We start from the raw sequence: 16,045 nt of genomic DNA on the forward strand, positions 1-16,045 counted from the left end.
AGCTGGAGCTTGAACTGTCACCTGTATGGTATGCTGGTGCTGCAGGCTGGGGCTTTAACCCACTGCACCACAGCGCTGGCCCCACCATTTACATTTAATGTAATGACTGATAAAGTAAGGCTTATCTGAATTTTGCTGTTGGTTTCGTATGTTTTATGTGTTTCTCTCCATTCCCTTTTTTGTGTCAGGTAGATATTTATAATGTACCACTTTTATTCCCTAGGTTTTTAAAAAATGATTTGCTTACGGTTACCCTAAAGATTATAGTTAACATTATAAATAATGCAGACTGGATTAATGTCAATTAATAGTTTATAAAAATCTTGCTCTAAGATAGTTCCTTCCTCTCAATCCAGCCTTTTACTATTATTCTCATTTATAGCCCATCTTTAAACATTCTAAAGCTGTCATTATAGTTTTGTATTACTTTATGCAGTTCTCATATAAATCAAGTAGAATGGAAACAAATTTTAAAGAAAATATATTTACATTTTTTATTTAGTCATGAAGTTATCTTAACTGGTACTCTTCATGCCCTTTTGTGGATTTGAATTACTGACTAATGTATTCATTCCAGCCTGAAATATTTTTCTTAGTGTTTCTTGCAGGGCAAATGTACTCAGGATGAATTTTATGTTTCAATTTAGCTGGGAATGCATTTTTACTTAAGTTTTCAAGAATAGTTTTACTAGATATGATTCTTGAATGACAGTATTTTCCTTTCAGTACATCATTCAAGTCATTCAACTGCATTCTGGCCTTCATGGTTTCTGATTAGAAATCATCTGTTAATCAGGGCAGGCATTTGGACATGTGATTAAGATATCAGGATTCCTGCATTCCATATCATATTGCCTGGTTTAAGTCTCAGCTTTGCTTGTATTCCAGCTTCCTGCTAATGTGCTCCCTGGGAGGCAGCAGGTGACAGTTCAAGTACTTGGGTCCCTGCCACCCAGATGGCACACCCAGATTTATTTCCAGGCTCCTGGCTTCAGCCCAGTCAAGCCCTGGCTGTTAGGGGCTTTTGGGGAGTGAACCAGCAGATGGAAAATCTTCTATTTTCTCCTCTCCTCTCTTCTCCTCTTTTTCTCCCTCTGTCTCTGTCTCCATCCCTCCATCCCCTTCAAATAAATGAAAATAAGTAAATAAAAAAGGAATCATCTGTTTGTTTTAGGAGACATCCTTGTACACAATGGCTGGTTTTTCTTGTTCTTTCAAGATTCCCTCTGTTTCATTCAGCAATTTGATTATAATGTGTCTAAGTGTGTCTTTTTTTTTATTTTTTTTTAGTTTATCCTATTTGGAATTTGCTGAACTTCTTGCATATGTTTAATAAAATTAGGGAGGTTTAGGCCAGTATTTCATTCAATGTTGTTTCTGCCCTTTTCTGTCTCCTTTCATCTTGAGATACCAATGTGTATGTTAGTATGCCTGATGATGTCCCACAGGTCTCTGAGATTCTATTATTTTCTTCATTCCTTTTTCTTTCTGTTTTCCCTTTCACGAGTAGCCACTGGATTCTGTACTTGATAAGCTTAGTGGACAACTAAGACAATTTGGACAGAGAGTTCCTAAAGTGTCTTGTACCAGTAGGTCTTCAACCCTTTGCCAGGGAGGTTTTTTATGCATGCCGAGCATTCCTTCATTGCTTTAGCAGTTTATAACTCTGCCTTTGCCTTTACCTCTGGCCTGTACTGGGCCTCAGAGTCAATCCGAAGTGATGTTTTAGAAACCTTGTGTGTGTTTCCTGGGTGTGTGCATAGCCATGCACATTTGCATAGCCTTGTAGATGCCTTATAATATGTCAGAGCTTTACAAAGCCCCCTGTGGCCATCTCTTTCCCAGGTCTTCCTTTTATGATTCTGGGCCAATGTTTGGCCACAGTTTCTATCACTGCTTCTGAGATTTTAAGCAATTGCTGCTAATTGTTCTCAGCAAACAGTCCAAGAATAGGCTTTTTCCTGCAGGAAGAGCTCTGTGAGTGGAATTTTTCCAGGGAATTGCTAGACAAGTTAAATAGTGACAGTTCTCTGAAGATGTGGCTTTCTGTCTAACTCGATCTTGATCTTCCTGTTCTCCTGGCTACAAGGGTGCTGATTTTTAAAGCTATTGCTGAGTTAAGGAACAAAGGATGAGCATTGAGCACATTTTAAAATGCCAGAAAGCACTGTTCTTAATTAGATTCAGCCATTTTACCTAAGTAAATACTTTATTATAAGCCTGTTAATCTCCAGAGTTCTGGAAAAGTTGACTTTTAACAGCCTTTGTCATTGTACATGGTTCTTATATGGAGGAATAGACTCTTGTGAGTCCTAATTCTGCTCTTCTGGAAATGAAAGTACTGTATTGTGCTTTTCACAAATTTATGTGTATATATACATGTATATAATATGTATACATACACATATATAAATATGAATGTATTTGAAAAGCAGACAGTGAGGGAAAGAGACGGAGTGAGTTCCCATTCACTGGTTCACTCCCCATGTCCACAAAAGCGAAGGCTGGCTGAAGCTGAACAAGGAACCAGGAACCAGGAATTCCATCCCAATCTACAAAGGTGACTGAGACTTAATCACTTGAGCCATCTCTGCTGCCTCTCAGGGTCTGCGTTAGCAAGAATCTGGAGTCAGAAGTCAGAGCCAAGTATTGAACCTAGGTACTCTGATGGGACACTGGCATCCTAACTGCTAGACTGAATGCTCACCCCTATTTGTACTTTTAAACCTAGTTTGTATGTCATAGATGATATGTTAGTTTGGATTGAGAACTGGTTAAGGACAGGAAGACAGATTAAGAATGAGTGAAAAATCAACTTGAAGAATTGAGGCAATGTCAAAAATGTGCCAGAGACATCAAGAATGGCATTAGGATCAGAATCTATGCAATATTTCAGATTTGGTCCCATTCCTCTCTTCTATCTGCTGAGACTGACTAGATAAGCCTTGTAAAGCATCCCTAAAATAATTGAGGTTAAAGGGATTGATAAATGAATATGAAGACCAGCTCAAATAATTCCAGAAAGAAAGACTAAGAAAATTCATAACTAAAATCCATGAAATTAGGGGCCAGCACTGTGGTAAAGCAGGCTAAGCTACCGCCTGTGATGCCAGCAACCCATATGAGCATCAGTTCAAGGGCTGGCTGTTCCACTTCTGATCTAGCTTCTCACTAATGAGATGGGGAAAGCAGTGGAAGATGGCCCAGGTGCTTGTTCCTGCCACTCATGTGGGAGACCCAAATAAAGTTCTAGGCACCTGGTTTCAGCCATTTGGGAAGTGGCGAGTGGATGAAAGATCTGTCTCCATTTTCTGTCTCTCCCTCTCTGCTGCTTTATCTTTCAAGTAAATAAATCTTTAAAAAAGTGTTTTTTTTTTTTTTTTTTTTAGAACTTCTTTTCCCAAGGAATAGGTCAGGTAGAATACTGAAGTTTTAACTAAATTTTTGGATTATAGACATTCTAACGTCTTTTAAATTTTCAATATTTCTTGGAAGTATCTCAAAGAGGCTCTGAAACCATTATAGCCTTCTCAGAAATGTCCACTGGGGCACTATTTGGAGGTAAATACTGAACTGCACAGAAACTGATCTAACTCAGTATGGCATTCACATTGTTAGGGAGATCTGTATTTATGATTGTTAATGTAAATAAAAGTATCTCTTGATGTTTTCTTTTAGGTATGTAAAAGAAGGAGATACAGTGTCTCAGTTTGATAGCATCTGTGAAGTCCAGAGTGATAAAGCTTCTGTTACCATCACTAGTCGTTATGATGGAGTCATTAAAAAGCTCTATTATAATCTAGATGATATTGCCTATGTGGGGAAGCCATTAGTAGACATAGAAACAGAAGCTTTAAAAGGTACTGTATATGTGTTCATGTGTTTTACCAAATTGGTTACTTCTGTCCATTTGTCATTGACTCCAAATTGAAAGTTATTTTTACTTTTAATATCTTACAGGATTTGAGTTGGGGGTTTAGGAAAATATAAAAAGTTCTGTGTGATGCATAGTTATCCTTTGACAATTATCATGTTTGGTTTTAAATTTTTTTTTTTAATTTATTTGAAAGTCAGAGTTACAGAGAAAGGGAGAGACAGAGAGAGAGAGAGAGGGAGAGATCTTCCATCCTCTGGTTCACTCCCCAGATGGCTGCAATGACTGGGGTTGGGCTAGGCCAAAGCCAGGAGCCGAGAGCTTCTTCCAGGTCTCCCAAGTGGGTGGCAGAGGCCCTAGCCCTTGGACTATCCTCTGCTGCTTTCGCAGGCCATTAGCAGGGAGCTGAATCAGAAGTAGAACAGCTGGGACTTGAACTAGAGGCCATAAGGGATGCCAGCATCGCGGGTGGTGGCTTTCCTGGGCTATTCCAGAATGCTAGCCTCAGTTATCATGTTAAAAACAGGTAGAGCTGGGGCCAGTGCTGTGGCGTAACAGATAAGTTCACGGCCTACAGTGCCGGCATCCCGTATGGGCATTGGTTCCAGTCCCGGCTGCTCAACTTCCAATCCAGCTTTCTGCTGTGGCCTGGGAAAGCAGTGGAAGATGGCCCAAGTCCTCAGGCCCCTGCACCCGTGTGGGAGACCTGGAAGAAACTCCTGGTTCCTGGCTTCTGGCTTCCAATCAGCGCAGCTCTGGCCGTTGTGGCCATCTGGGGAATGAGCCGGCGGATGGCGCTCTCTCTCTCTCTGCCTCTGCCTCTTTGTAACTCTGCCTTTCAAATAAACAAATAAATCAAAAAAAAAAAAAAGGCAGGTAGAGCAAGACTTCATTCCAGCCATTGGAAAATCTACCTTAGTGTTCAAAGAAACAACTTCTCAGAAATTCAGAAGCAGGTCCTAAATACTGATCTCTCAGAAAGAAAAATTAGAGTATGCAAAGATTAAATCTAACCTAATAGGGTTCCTCAATTCAGCACTGATTTTTTTTTAAATACTGCAATTGTTGGTGATTATTATGAAAGCCAAACTTCTTCAAGAGACATAGAAAAGAGTCAGAAGGGAAATCGAACAAGAGGGAAGAAAGAGCACAGCATTCAGAAAGCGGCTGTAGCCATGGGATTTACAGATAGTAGATGTTATTGCAAAGGGAATTTGTTACAGAAATGTTGCAAAGGAAAATCAATATGGTGAGCAGACACTTCAGAGCACTTCAGTCATCTAGGAAACAGCTTTGATATCAGGATTGGAGGAGAAAGAAGTTCTGTGACTGGATTCTAGACTGGCATTCTGAGAAGTGCCAAGATAAAGAGGTCTTTTCCTTTTCTATACTTTTAAGATTTACTTATTTATTTTGAAAGTCAGAAAGAAATTTTTTTGAATATTTATTTATTTATTTTAAAGATAGAGTTACAGAGAGGCAGAAACAGAGAGAGAGGTCTTCTATCTACTGTTTCACTCCCCAAATGGCCGAAGTGGCCAGAGCTGGGCCCATCTGAAACCAGGAGCCAGGAGCCTCCTCCAGGTCCCCCACGTGGGAACAGGTTCCCCCACGTGGGCCATCTTCCACCACTTTTCCAGGCTATAGCACAGAGCTGGATTGGAAGTGGAGCAGCTGGGACATGAATTGGCACTGATACAGGATGCTGGCACTGCAGGTGGCAGCTTTACCCACTATACCGCAACATCAGCCCTAGAGAGAGATATCTTTTATCCACTGATTTACTCCCTGTTTGACCACAACAGCTAGCATTGGGCTGGGCAGAAGCCAGGAGCTTCTTCCAGGTCCCCTAAATGTGGCAGGGGCCCAGGCACTTGGGTCATCCTCTGCTGCTTTTTTTTTTTTTTTAAGATTTATTTATTTACGTGAAAGAGTTACACAGAGAAAGGAGAGGCAGAGAGAGAGAGAGAGAGAGAGAGAGAGAGAGGTGATTGTAATACTAGTACTGCAGAATTACTAGTACTGCAGTAATTCCTTCTAGACTTCTGAATTATATCACTTAAATGTCTTTATCAGGGCTGGTGCTGTGGTGTAGTGGATAAAGCTGCCGCCTGCAACACCAGCATCCCATATCAGTGCCAATTTATGTCCTGGCAGCTTCACTTCTGATCCAGCTCCCTGCTAATGGCCTGTGAAAAGCAGCAGAGGAAAGGGGCTGGCACTATGGCGCAGTGGGTTAATGCCCTGGCCTGAAGCACTGGTATCCCATATGAACGCCGGTTCAAGATCTGGCTGCTCCACTTCCTATCTCTGCTATGGCCTGGGAAGGCAGTAGAACATGGCCCAAGTCCTTGGGCCCCTGCACCCACATGGGAGACCGGGATGAGGCTCCTGGCTTCTGGCTTCAGATAGGCTGTTGCGGCCAATTGGAGAGTAAACCAGTGGATGGAAGACTTCTCTCTTTCTCACTCTCTCTGCCTCTGCCTCTCTGTAACTCTGCCTTTCAAATAAGTAAATAAATCTTAAAAGCAAACATATATTCTTATTACCAGAAATCATCACTTTTTAGCATGTAAGTGGGTAATTCCAGACATTTGCCTAGAACATATTTACATATATAAGTATTATACATGCTATAGTCTAACCTATATGTTTTCTTAACAGCACATTTTCATTTTATCTGATTGCCAGGCCATATTTAAATTTCTACAATTGTCCCCAAATGTCCTTGAATTTTTTAAAAAATATTTTTTGATGTATTTAAAAGATAGAGTTACAGAGAGAAAGGGAGACAGAGACAGAGAGACAGAGAATCTTCCATCTTCTGGTTCACTTACCAGGTGACTACAACAGCTGAGACTGGGCCAGGCCAAAGCCAGCAGCCAGGAGCTTCATCCTGGTCTCCCATGTGGATGGCATGGGCACATGTACTTGGGCCATCTGCTGTTTTCCCAGACACATTAGCAGGGAACTAGATGGGAAGTAGGGCACTGGAACTCAAACCAAGACTCACAGAGGATACTAGCTTCACAGGTGGCAATGGCCTAACAACCCACTGTACCACAACTCCAGGCCCGGCCCCCCTTCTTTTTTCCTTGAAATTTAAATTGTTTTTTTCAAACTAGGATCCAATGCAGGACCATACGTGCACCTGGTTGTTACACCCCTTGTCTCTTTTAACCTAACTCATTCTCTACTACTTTTTTTTTTTCTTTTAATTGGAACATAAGAACTTTGCCTCATTTTGTTAATAAACAGATGTCCTAGTACTCTCTTTCAGTGATGGGTATTTTGGGTACTGTATTTAAAAATGCAGCTAAAAGTCCTCTGGTCCTTACATTTCCTGTAAAGTGGGAGTAAGTTCTAAAGATTGAATTCAAGTTCAACATTTTGGCTAGAAACATCATGGGTGATGTTGTGTACTTCATATTGCCTCACATCAGGATACATAGAATGTTTGATGACCTGCTACAGTGAAGCTAAGTTTAAGCACTTACCCTCCATCATACACTTACGTGTTTTCCTTGGTAACCTGGTATTAAATCATCACTATATATGTGGCTTATGATGTCATTTGATGATCCTTTCTAAATCAATAATTCCTTTTGTCATTGCAGAATGATGATTTGGACTTCTGTTCACTTTTAACGTTATTAGCTGGAATTATTCTGCAAAGTGAAACTTTAATCTGTTGGAGCTTTTAGTTACTCTGAAATATAGTTCCCAAAGCAAAGATAATAAATGTTAATTCTTCTCCTTTACTGATGTTCAAAGTAAGAGGTTGCTTTAATAGCCACTTCAAATAGTGATACTAATTTTACCATCTTTCCCTGTGTATGTAAGTGTGTGTGTGTGCAGGTTTCAATTGATTGCACATGTTTAATCTATTATAATGATTATTCTTTTTGATGCTCAAATTATGGTAGTGGTAGCCCCTTCAGGATGGTTCCTATGTGTCCTTTTACCACACCTTGTTGATTTTTGAAGTTTCCTTTTAATAGCACAAGAAGATGTTCCAGGGATTACCTTATGTGTTTCCTGCCCCAGACCCGAAATCATCCATCTACCTTAAAAAATTATCTAAAATAAACCCCCAAAGTTATTTTGATGAATCTGATTAATTTGTACAACATGGATGAATCACAAAGAAAGTAAACTCAATGAGACACCAAAGAGAACATACCATATGATTTCATGTACATTATATTTTAGAAAATGCAAACTGATCTACAATGACAAAAACTGATTGATTACTGGTTGACTCGTGATTGGATAGAAAGGGTTGGGAATTGCTGGAATAGGAATTTCCAGGGGATACAAGGACCCTTCTGAGAGTGCTGGATATGTCCATTGCCTTGATTGTGTTGATGGTCATGGGTATATATATATATATATATTTCAAAGCTTATCAAATTTTATTTTAGATATATAGTTTACTATTTGTCATCTATACCTCAGTAAAGCTCTTAGAATAAAATTTAAGGAATTAGCTAAGTTGTGTTTATGGTAAAAATTATCTGATAATATTCTCAAAGAACTGCTAGCTGTTCCATTTCATTGGTCATTCAGGATGTATTCTGAACAATTATATTGAATGTGAGTTTCATTTTGCATATGTACATTTTTTGCTTTAATATTTACATTTTTGTAATTTATGTAGTTTTTACTGTTAGAATAAACTGAAGCAGAAACCTACATATCAAAAACAATTCTAGAACAGTAGATTCAGTTTACTGATTATAGTTTTTTTTTTTAAAGATTTATTTACTTATTTGAAAGGCAGAGTTATAGAGAGGCAGAGGCAGAGAGAGAGAGAGAGAAAGAGAGGTCTTCCATCTGCTGGTTCACTCCCCAGATAGCCTCAATGGCTGGAGCCGGGCTGATCCAGAGCCAGGGGCCAGGAGCTTGATCTGGGTCTCTCACAGTGGTGCAGGGGCCCAATCTCCTGTGCCATCTTCTACTGCTTTCCCAGGCCATAGCTGAGAGCTGGATCAGAAGTGGAGTAATCGGAACTAGAACTGAAGATGGCCCAAGTCCTTGGACCCCTGCACCCACGTGTGAGACCCAGGAGAAGCTCCTGGCTCCAGGCTTCGGATTGGCACAGCTCCAGCCGTTGTGGCCATCTGGGGAGTGAACCAGTGGATGGAAGACCTTTTTCTGTGTCTCTACCTCTTTCTAACTGTCTTTCAAATAAATAAAATAAATCTTAAAAAAAATAGTAGTGTTGAAAATTAAATCTTGTCTTCAAGTGCTAATGATATTCTATAGTACTATCTTTTGTACTGTGGTTGTAGTTTGCTTTTCAAGACTGGAGTATATGATAATTTTGATGAGGGAAATTGTATTTGTCACCTGTAAGCCTATTTCAGAGTGCTTTGACTTGACAAACCCCTACTTGAAAAGCGTTTACTAGACTTTTTCTTTTTTCTTTTTTCATTTTATTATTTTTTTTCTCGAAACCATTTATTTAAGGTATACAAACTTCATGCATTTCATATATACAAATTTAGGAACATAGTGATTCTTCCCACCCTACCCTCTTCCACCAGCACTCTCGCCCTTCCTCCTCCTCCCTCTCCTATTCCCATTCTTATTTTTTCCAAAGATCTATTTTCAATTAACTTTATACACATAAGATTAACCCTACACTAAGAGTTCAACAAATAGTATAAATAAAAAACTGTTTCTCAACAGTTGCGACAAGGGCTGTTCAAAATCATTGCATCTCAACGTGTCAGTTTCACTTCTATAGATTACCCCTTAGGTACTGTATTAGTTACCACAGATCAGGGAGTACATATGATATTTATCTGTTTAGGACTGGCTTATTTCACTAAGTGTAATGGTTTCCAGTTGCATCCATTTTGTTGCAAACAGCAAGATTTCATTTTACCACTATGTAGTATATTCCATGGTATACATACACTGTAATTTCTTTATCCAGTCTTCAGTTGATGAACATCTGGGTTGATCGCATTTCTTAGCTATTGTGAATTGAGCTGCAGTAAACATGGGGGTACAGATAACTCTTTCATATGCTGATCTCATTTCCTTTGGGTAAATTCCCAGGAGTGGGATGACTGGGTCATATGGTAGGTCTATATTCAGATTTCTGAGGTATCTCCATAGTGTCTTCCATAGTGGCTGTACCAGTTTACTTACCCACCAACAGTGGATTAGTGTACCTTTTTCCCCATGTCCTTGCCAGCATTTGTTGTTTGTTGATTTCTGTATGAAAGCCATTCTAATGGTGGTGAGGTAAAGCCTCATTGTGGTTTTGATTTACGTTTCCTTGATGTGTAGTGATCCTGAGCATTTTTTCATGTGTCTGTTGGCCCTTTGGATTTCCTCTTTTTGTACTAGGTATTATAAGTAATCTAGAGATACTTTAAAGTATCCTGGGAGGACATACATAGTTTATATGCAAATACTGGATCATTTTATCTACAGGACTTTATCTTAGATTTTGAGATCTGAGACAGGTCTAGAAATGAATCACCCATAGATCCTGAGGGAAGAATATACACAGGGGCTTCAAAAAGTTCACAGAAAAATCACATTAGAAAATAAGTTTATTTTAGTACAAAGTTTTTTTTTTTTTAAATCCATGCATAGTGTTTTTTTTTTTTTTTTTTCTTTTTGTAATGCACTTTTCCATGAACTTTTTGAGGCATCCTTGTAAAAAGAAGAGAAAATAGTATCTGGTTGAGAATCTAAATCCCTTTCCTGTGAAGCAAGTGCATGATTTTAATTCTGAGACTGTGTAGCAAAGGTTTTAGGTGCTCTGGACCTGAAGCTGTGTGCAAGTTGCCAGGATGTCCTAGCAATAGATATACAGGAAAGTTATCACATCTAATTGAGAGGCATTACCACCATGGGGGAATACTAAGAAAAGAAAGGGAGGGACATAAGCTTTAACAGGATACTTGATAAAACTAATATTCTGCTGTTAAATTGCATTTACCCCTTAACATCAACTTCTATTGTTGATGACTAATATTATATGCACTATCTCATTTAATTTTATAGATTATTTGATGCATGCATCATTGAGAATCTGAGAAGTTAAATAACTTGCTATGGTCACATGGCTATTAAGTGGTGCAGCAACAATTTGACCTAGCTCTGCCTAATTATAAGGCCTATGCTCCTAACCACTTCATTATGTTGACAATTCAGTCCAGAGAGAGTAGGTATCAGTTCCAATCTGCATCTAGAACAATGGGACTAAATTTCTAGAACTGCACATAAACAAAATTCTGCTGTAACAACACAATTTAGAGTTTATAAACACTGAGTTTATAGTGCTGTTTACCAGGATTAATACAGAGCATTTTAGAGCTAAAGAAAAGCTCTTTATCAGAAAACAGTTCCAAGCATGTAGCATGTCATTTAATTAAATTACTTTAAATAACATAAGTTGCATGGTTCAATGCATGGGAATTGTAGCTGCTTAAAATTCTGTACAGCTAGTTGTAAATTGGATTGATTAGATTAGTTGTTTCCATGATGAGGCGAAAAAATACACAATGACATCTCATTAGTTTGGGTGCCATCAATTCTCAATTTATGATCAGCTAAGAACTAGAGTTTATACTCAAATCTATGTTATGAAGAAAGGACTTCCAAACACATCAGAATATGTTAATATTTTAAAACACATTCCCCAAAAGAATTTATTCAAGTTAAGTGAATTAATTGGGCTACTTAATATAGTTTTTAGAAATAGTTAGAAAATTAGGATTTTGGCTGGCACCGTGGCTCACTAGACTAATCCTCTACCTGTGGTACCAGCACCCTGGGTTCTAGTCCCGGTTGGGGCGCCGGATTCTGTCCCGGTTGCTCCTCTTCCAGTCCAGCTCTCTGCTGCAGCCCGGGAGTGCAGTGGAGGATGGCCCAGGTCCTTGGGCCCTGCACCCGCATGGAAGACCAGGAGGAAGCACCTGGCTCCTGGCTTCGGATCGGCACAACATGCCGGCTATAGCGGCCATGTGGAGGGTGAACCAACGGAAGGAAGACCTTTCTCTCTGTCTCTCTCTAACTCTGCTGTCCAAAAAAAAAAAAAAAAAGAAAAAAGAAAATTGGGATTTCATAATTGACTTTTCTCTAATTCAAATCGATCCTTTATTTAGTTGCCTAATCTAATGTGGTTTTTTGCACATTGACTTCACATAAGGAATTTATGGCAATGCTAAATTGATTGGCTTCAAGAGAAAAAGTGCTTTGAAAGCGCTTACTTCCTAGAGGTTTTGTTTTGTTGTTTTTTGGTTTTGTTTTGTTTTGTTTGTTTGTTTTTTGACTGGCAGAGTGGACAGTGAGAGAGAGAGACAGAGAGAAAGGTCTTCCTTTTCCATTGGTTCACCCTCCAATGGCTGCTGCAGCCGGCGCATCGCGCTGATCCAAAGCCAGGAGCCAGGTACTTCTGGTCTCCCATGCGGGTGCAGGGCCCAAGGACTTGGGCCATCCTCCACTGCACTCCTGGGCCACAGCAGAGAGCTGGCCTGGAAGAGGGGCAGTCGGGACAGAATCCAGCGCCCTGACCAGGACTAGAACCCGGTGTGCCGGCGCCGCAAGGCGGAGGATTAGCCTAGTGAGCCACGGCCCCAGCCCTTTTTGTTCTTTCTTAAAAACAAAGTTTTTAGAACTGTATTCTGATTCGTTAACTGAAAACCAATTGTCAAAGATCAAATCTCATATACTGCTTTAGAGTGTAGTGCAAGAACCACTGAAATCACATCAACTGGGGAGAGTTGTGAAAAATCTGCCCTGCATTCACAATATTTTTGTGATCATTAAAGGAGAAAATATATACAAAAAATATTTTGAAAATAAAGTGCTATGTAGTAAGCTTATTATTTATTTTTTATTACTCAGGAGAGCTTTCTTCCATCAACGTACATGACTTACAAATAATGAGTGTACTTCAAAAAGTTCATGGAAAATGCAGTTAAAAGATAAGCTTATTTTGATGCAAAGAATACTTTTGAAATCCAAGCACACTTTTTTCATACTATGCACTAACCACTTTTTGGAGACTCCTCATATGCATGAATTTCAAGTTTTTGCACAAAAATAAACTTTAACTTCATTTTCCATGAACTTTTTGAAGTACCATCATACATGAATGACTCCTCACAAGTAAATTTGTTTTATCACTCATTTATGTCCTATTCTCAAGAGTAGTACTGCATAGGTAATACATAACAAAATGTTTTTCAGAGAGGTGGACAGCAATGCATTACATGATCTTTGGGAATATATAAATTTTGGAATATAATATATTTGGGTATTCTACATTTTTTGTAGTGAATATTATCCAAATTAGTATTTTGGATCCTACAATTGAATACACTGATTTTCTTTTGAGTTTTCATTCCTATTGCTAACTTTTCTTGCTGATCTCCCCAGTAATTTTGAAAGACATATAGAATCTACAGAGATTCTGAAAGTTAATAGACTTGAACCCTAGGAGTTGTATTCCAGCTATTATGGCCAGAAAGAAAATTTTCTACTATCATGCATGAATAAATGGGAACAGCAGAGTCCTAGAAGTGAATTTCAACTCAGACTTTTTAGGTGTGTTTTCCTGGGCCAATCTATCTCTTGAGCCTCATTTTTAAAAAGTTTATAAAATGGGGATAATAACATGCAGTTGATGTGAAGAGTAAATTGAGATTGCCTGTATAGCACAATCTTTGACACATGATAGGCACACAATACAGTTTTTTCCTTTTTCTCACTTTTAGAGAAATTTTTAAGAGCTTTACTGGACTAATTCATGGATTAGTATAGGAAGAATGAGTAAGTGTCTCTCAGTAGTTACAGCGGTAGAAGATGTTTATTGTCTTAAACTTGAATGACAAAGCAAACCTAGTTGTCTGCTGCTTTTCAGAAGCAGGTCTTTAATTTACCAATTCAGAAAGAGATTCACTTATTTGTCATTGGTCTCCTAACAGCAAAGTTTACATTTAAGTACTCAAAAAAAAATGTTTTAAATATATGATAGGAGATGGGTATTTGATTCACAGTACATATGCCATTTGGGGATGCCCACATCCCATAATGGAGTGTTTGAGTTTGAGTCCTGGAGTTGCTCCTGAGTCCAGATTTCTACAAATGCACATTGTAGGGGACAGCAGGTGATGGCACAAGTCCTTGGGTTCCAGTCACCCATGTGTGAGACCTAGATTGGGTTGCTGGCTCCTGGCCCAGTTCGGGCTGGTGCAGGTATTTGGGGGAGTGAATCTGTGGATGGGGGAAATCGATCTCTCTCTCTCTCTCCCTCCCTCCCTTTCAAATAAATAAATAAAAGAAAAATTGCAACTACACATATTTCTCAGTGATAATATGACTGTGTTGAAAAACTAATAGATACTAGTAGCCTGAGGTAATTTTTCTTGTACTAGAACTCTGCTGTTAGAATATAAAACAAACAAATTAGTGTTAGCCATAGCATTCCTTAAGTCTTATTCAAAGCAGAGCAAATGGTTTAGCAAGTTTGGGAAGTGTTTGGACTGTCATAGAGATTTTATATTTTTTTTTATATGACTTAATTCACATTTGAGTCTTAGTTCATGCTATTTGTAAATATAAGTATTTTATTAGAAAAATGCTCAAAATACATGTTTTAAGAATTATGACCAAAAAAACCTCATCATTTGACTTGTAGCTTCATGACAGAAGTAAAGTATATGCTGGGTACTAACACTACAACAGTGTCATGTACTAGCCCACACCTCTACCCCCGTCTCTACCTTTTGGATAGTTGTATATTTTTCCCTTCTAAAGTAGTCTACTATTAATCATTTTGGCTATAAACAAAAAAAACTAAGTTTAAGTTATTTAGGTATTACAGGACACTAAGCTTTTTGTTTATTTTTAAAAATATTTTTGACAAATCAAATTTCACCATTTTGTCAGATTCAGAAGAAGATGTTGTTGAAACTCCAGCTGTGTCTCATGATGAACACACACACCAAGAAATAAAGGGTCAAAAAACACTGGCTACTCCTGCAGTTCGCCGTCTTGCAATGGAAAACAACGTAAGTTTTCTTAATGTTAAGTCTGAGATTACGTAGAAAACCTACAGTTAAGTCTCTGGAAAAATGATGAAATGACTCAAGTTGAGATTAAAGAAACAGGAAAATGACTGTAAATGAAAAGTGATTAGTTGCACGAAATTACTTGGGAGAAATGAGAAGAAGTTATGAACTTAACATTTGAATAGTGAGGTTTTATTGTTAAGAACCATCATTTATGGAGCACCTGTAAATACCAATCGATGGGGTAAAATACCCTAGAAGCACACAGCTTGAGACAGCAATTTGAATGCATGTGATTGATTTATTGGACTGAAAACCTGTAAAGAGAATAAGGGAGGCCGGCGCCGCGGCTCAATAGGCTAATCCTCCGCCTGTGGCGCCGGCACATCGGGTTCTAGTCCCGGTTGGGGCGCCGGATTCTGTCCCGGTGCTCCTCTTCCAGTCCAGCTCTCTGCTGTGGCCCAGGAGTGCAGTGGAGGATGGCCCAATTCCTTGGGCCCTGAACCCTCATGGGAAACCAGGAGGAAGCACCTGGCTCCTGGCTTTGGATCAGCGCGGTGCGCCGGCCGCAGTGCGCCGGCTGCAGTGGCCACTGGGGGGTGAACCAACAGCAAAGGAAGACCTTTCTCTCTGTCTCTCTCACTGTCACTCTGCCTGTCAAAAAAAAAAGTGAAAAAAAGAGAAAAAGGGAAGCAGGATTGGAAAAGAGAGGGAAAATGGACCAGGCATGGATCTGATACTCAGAGATTCTGGCTGACCCATAGGAGATGGGGAGAACCACAGAACTGGTTTGAGTCAAGGAAGATGGCCTTTGGTATTGTCTCTGCCAGTCATTGACTGCAGGGTAGAATGCCAGGCGAGCTGGCTCCCTGGCACTGTGGTAATTATTAACAAATTCCTTCATTTTATTCTGTAAGTTAAGGAGCCACTATAAGACATGGAGCCTAAGGCCACACAAATAACACAGCATTGGAGTCAGAATTTAAGCAGTGATTCTGTATCACTCGGAAACCAATGCTCTTAGTCTTTAAATTCTTCCTCAGCAGCCATTGTCTCTGAGCAGGTGCTGTAAACACTTCACCTGTGATCCGCGTAACAGTGCTCCACGGTACTTGAGGTTGTCCCCATT

General features: G+C 39.3%; 1 protein-coding gene across 4 annotated transcripts in view; it reads left to right on the plus strand.

Moving 5' to 3' along the window:
• DBT (dihydrolipoamide branched chain transacylase E2) overlaps positions 1 to 16,045 on the plus strand; it is a 49,536-nt gene that overhangs the window by 17,472 nt on the left and 16,019 nt on the right. For 2 of the 4 annotated variants that reach the window (XM_070077987.2, XM_002715835.6), the window contains 2 exons: positions 3,679 to 3,860; positions 14,795 to 14,916. In XM_070077987.2, the coding sequence (XP_069934088.1) occupies positions 14,905 to 14,916 (12 nt within the window). In that variant the 5' untranslated portion in view covers positions 3,679 to 3,860; positions 14,795 to 14,904. The remainder of the gene's footprint in view (positions 1 to 3,678; positions 3,861 to 14,794; positions 14,917 to 16,045) is intronic. The other 2 variants (XM_051857453.3, XM_070077988.2) reach the window with 1 other exon arrangement.

Source organism: Oryctolagus cuniculus, chromosome 7 (assembly GCF_051225735.1).
Source record: "Oryctolagus cuniculus isolate XC-2025 breed Fujian yellow rabbit chromosome 7, ASM5122573v1, whole genome shotgun sequence".
Classification (NCBI taxonomy): Eukaryota; Metazoa; Chordata; class Mammalia; order Lagomorpha; family Leporidae; genus Oryctolagus; species Oryctolagus cuniculus.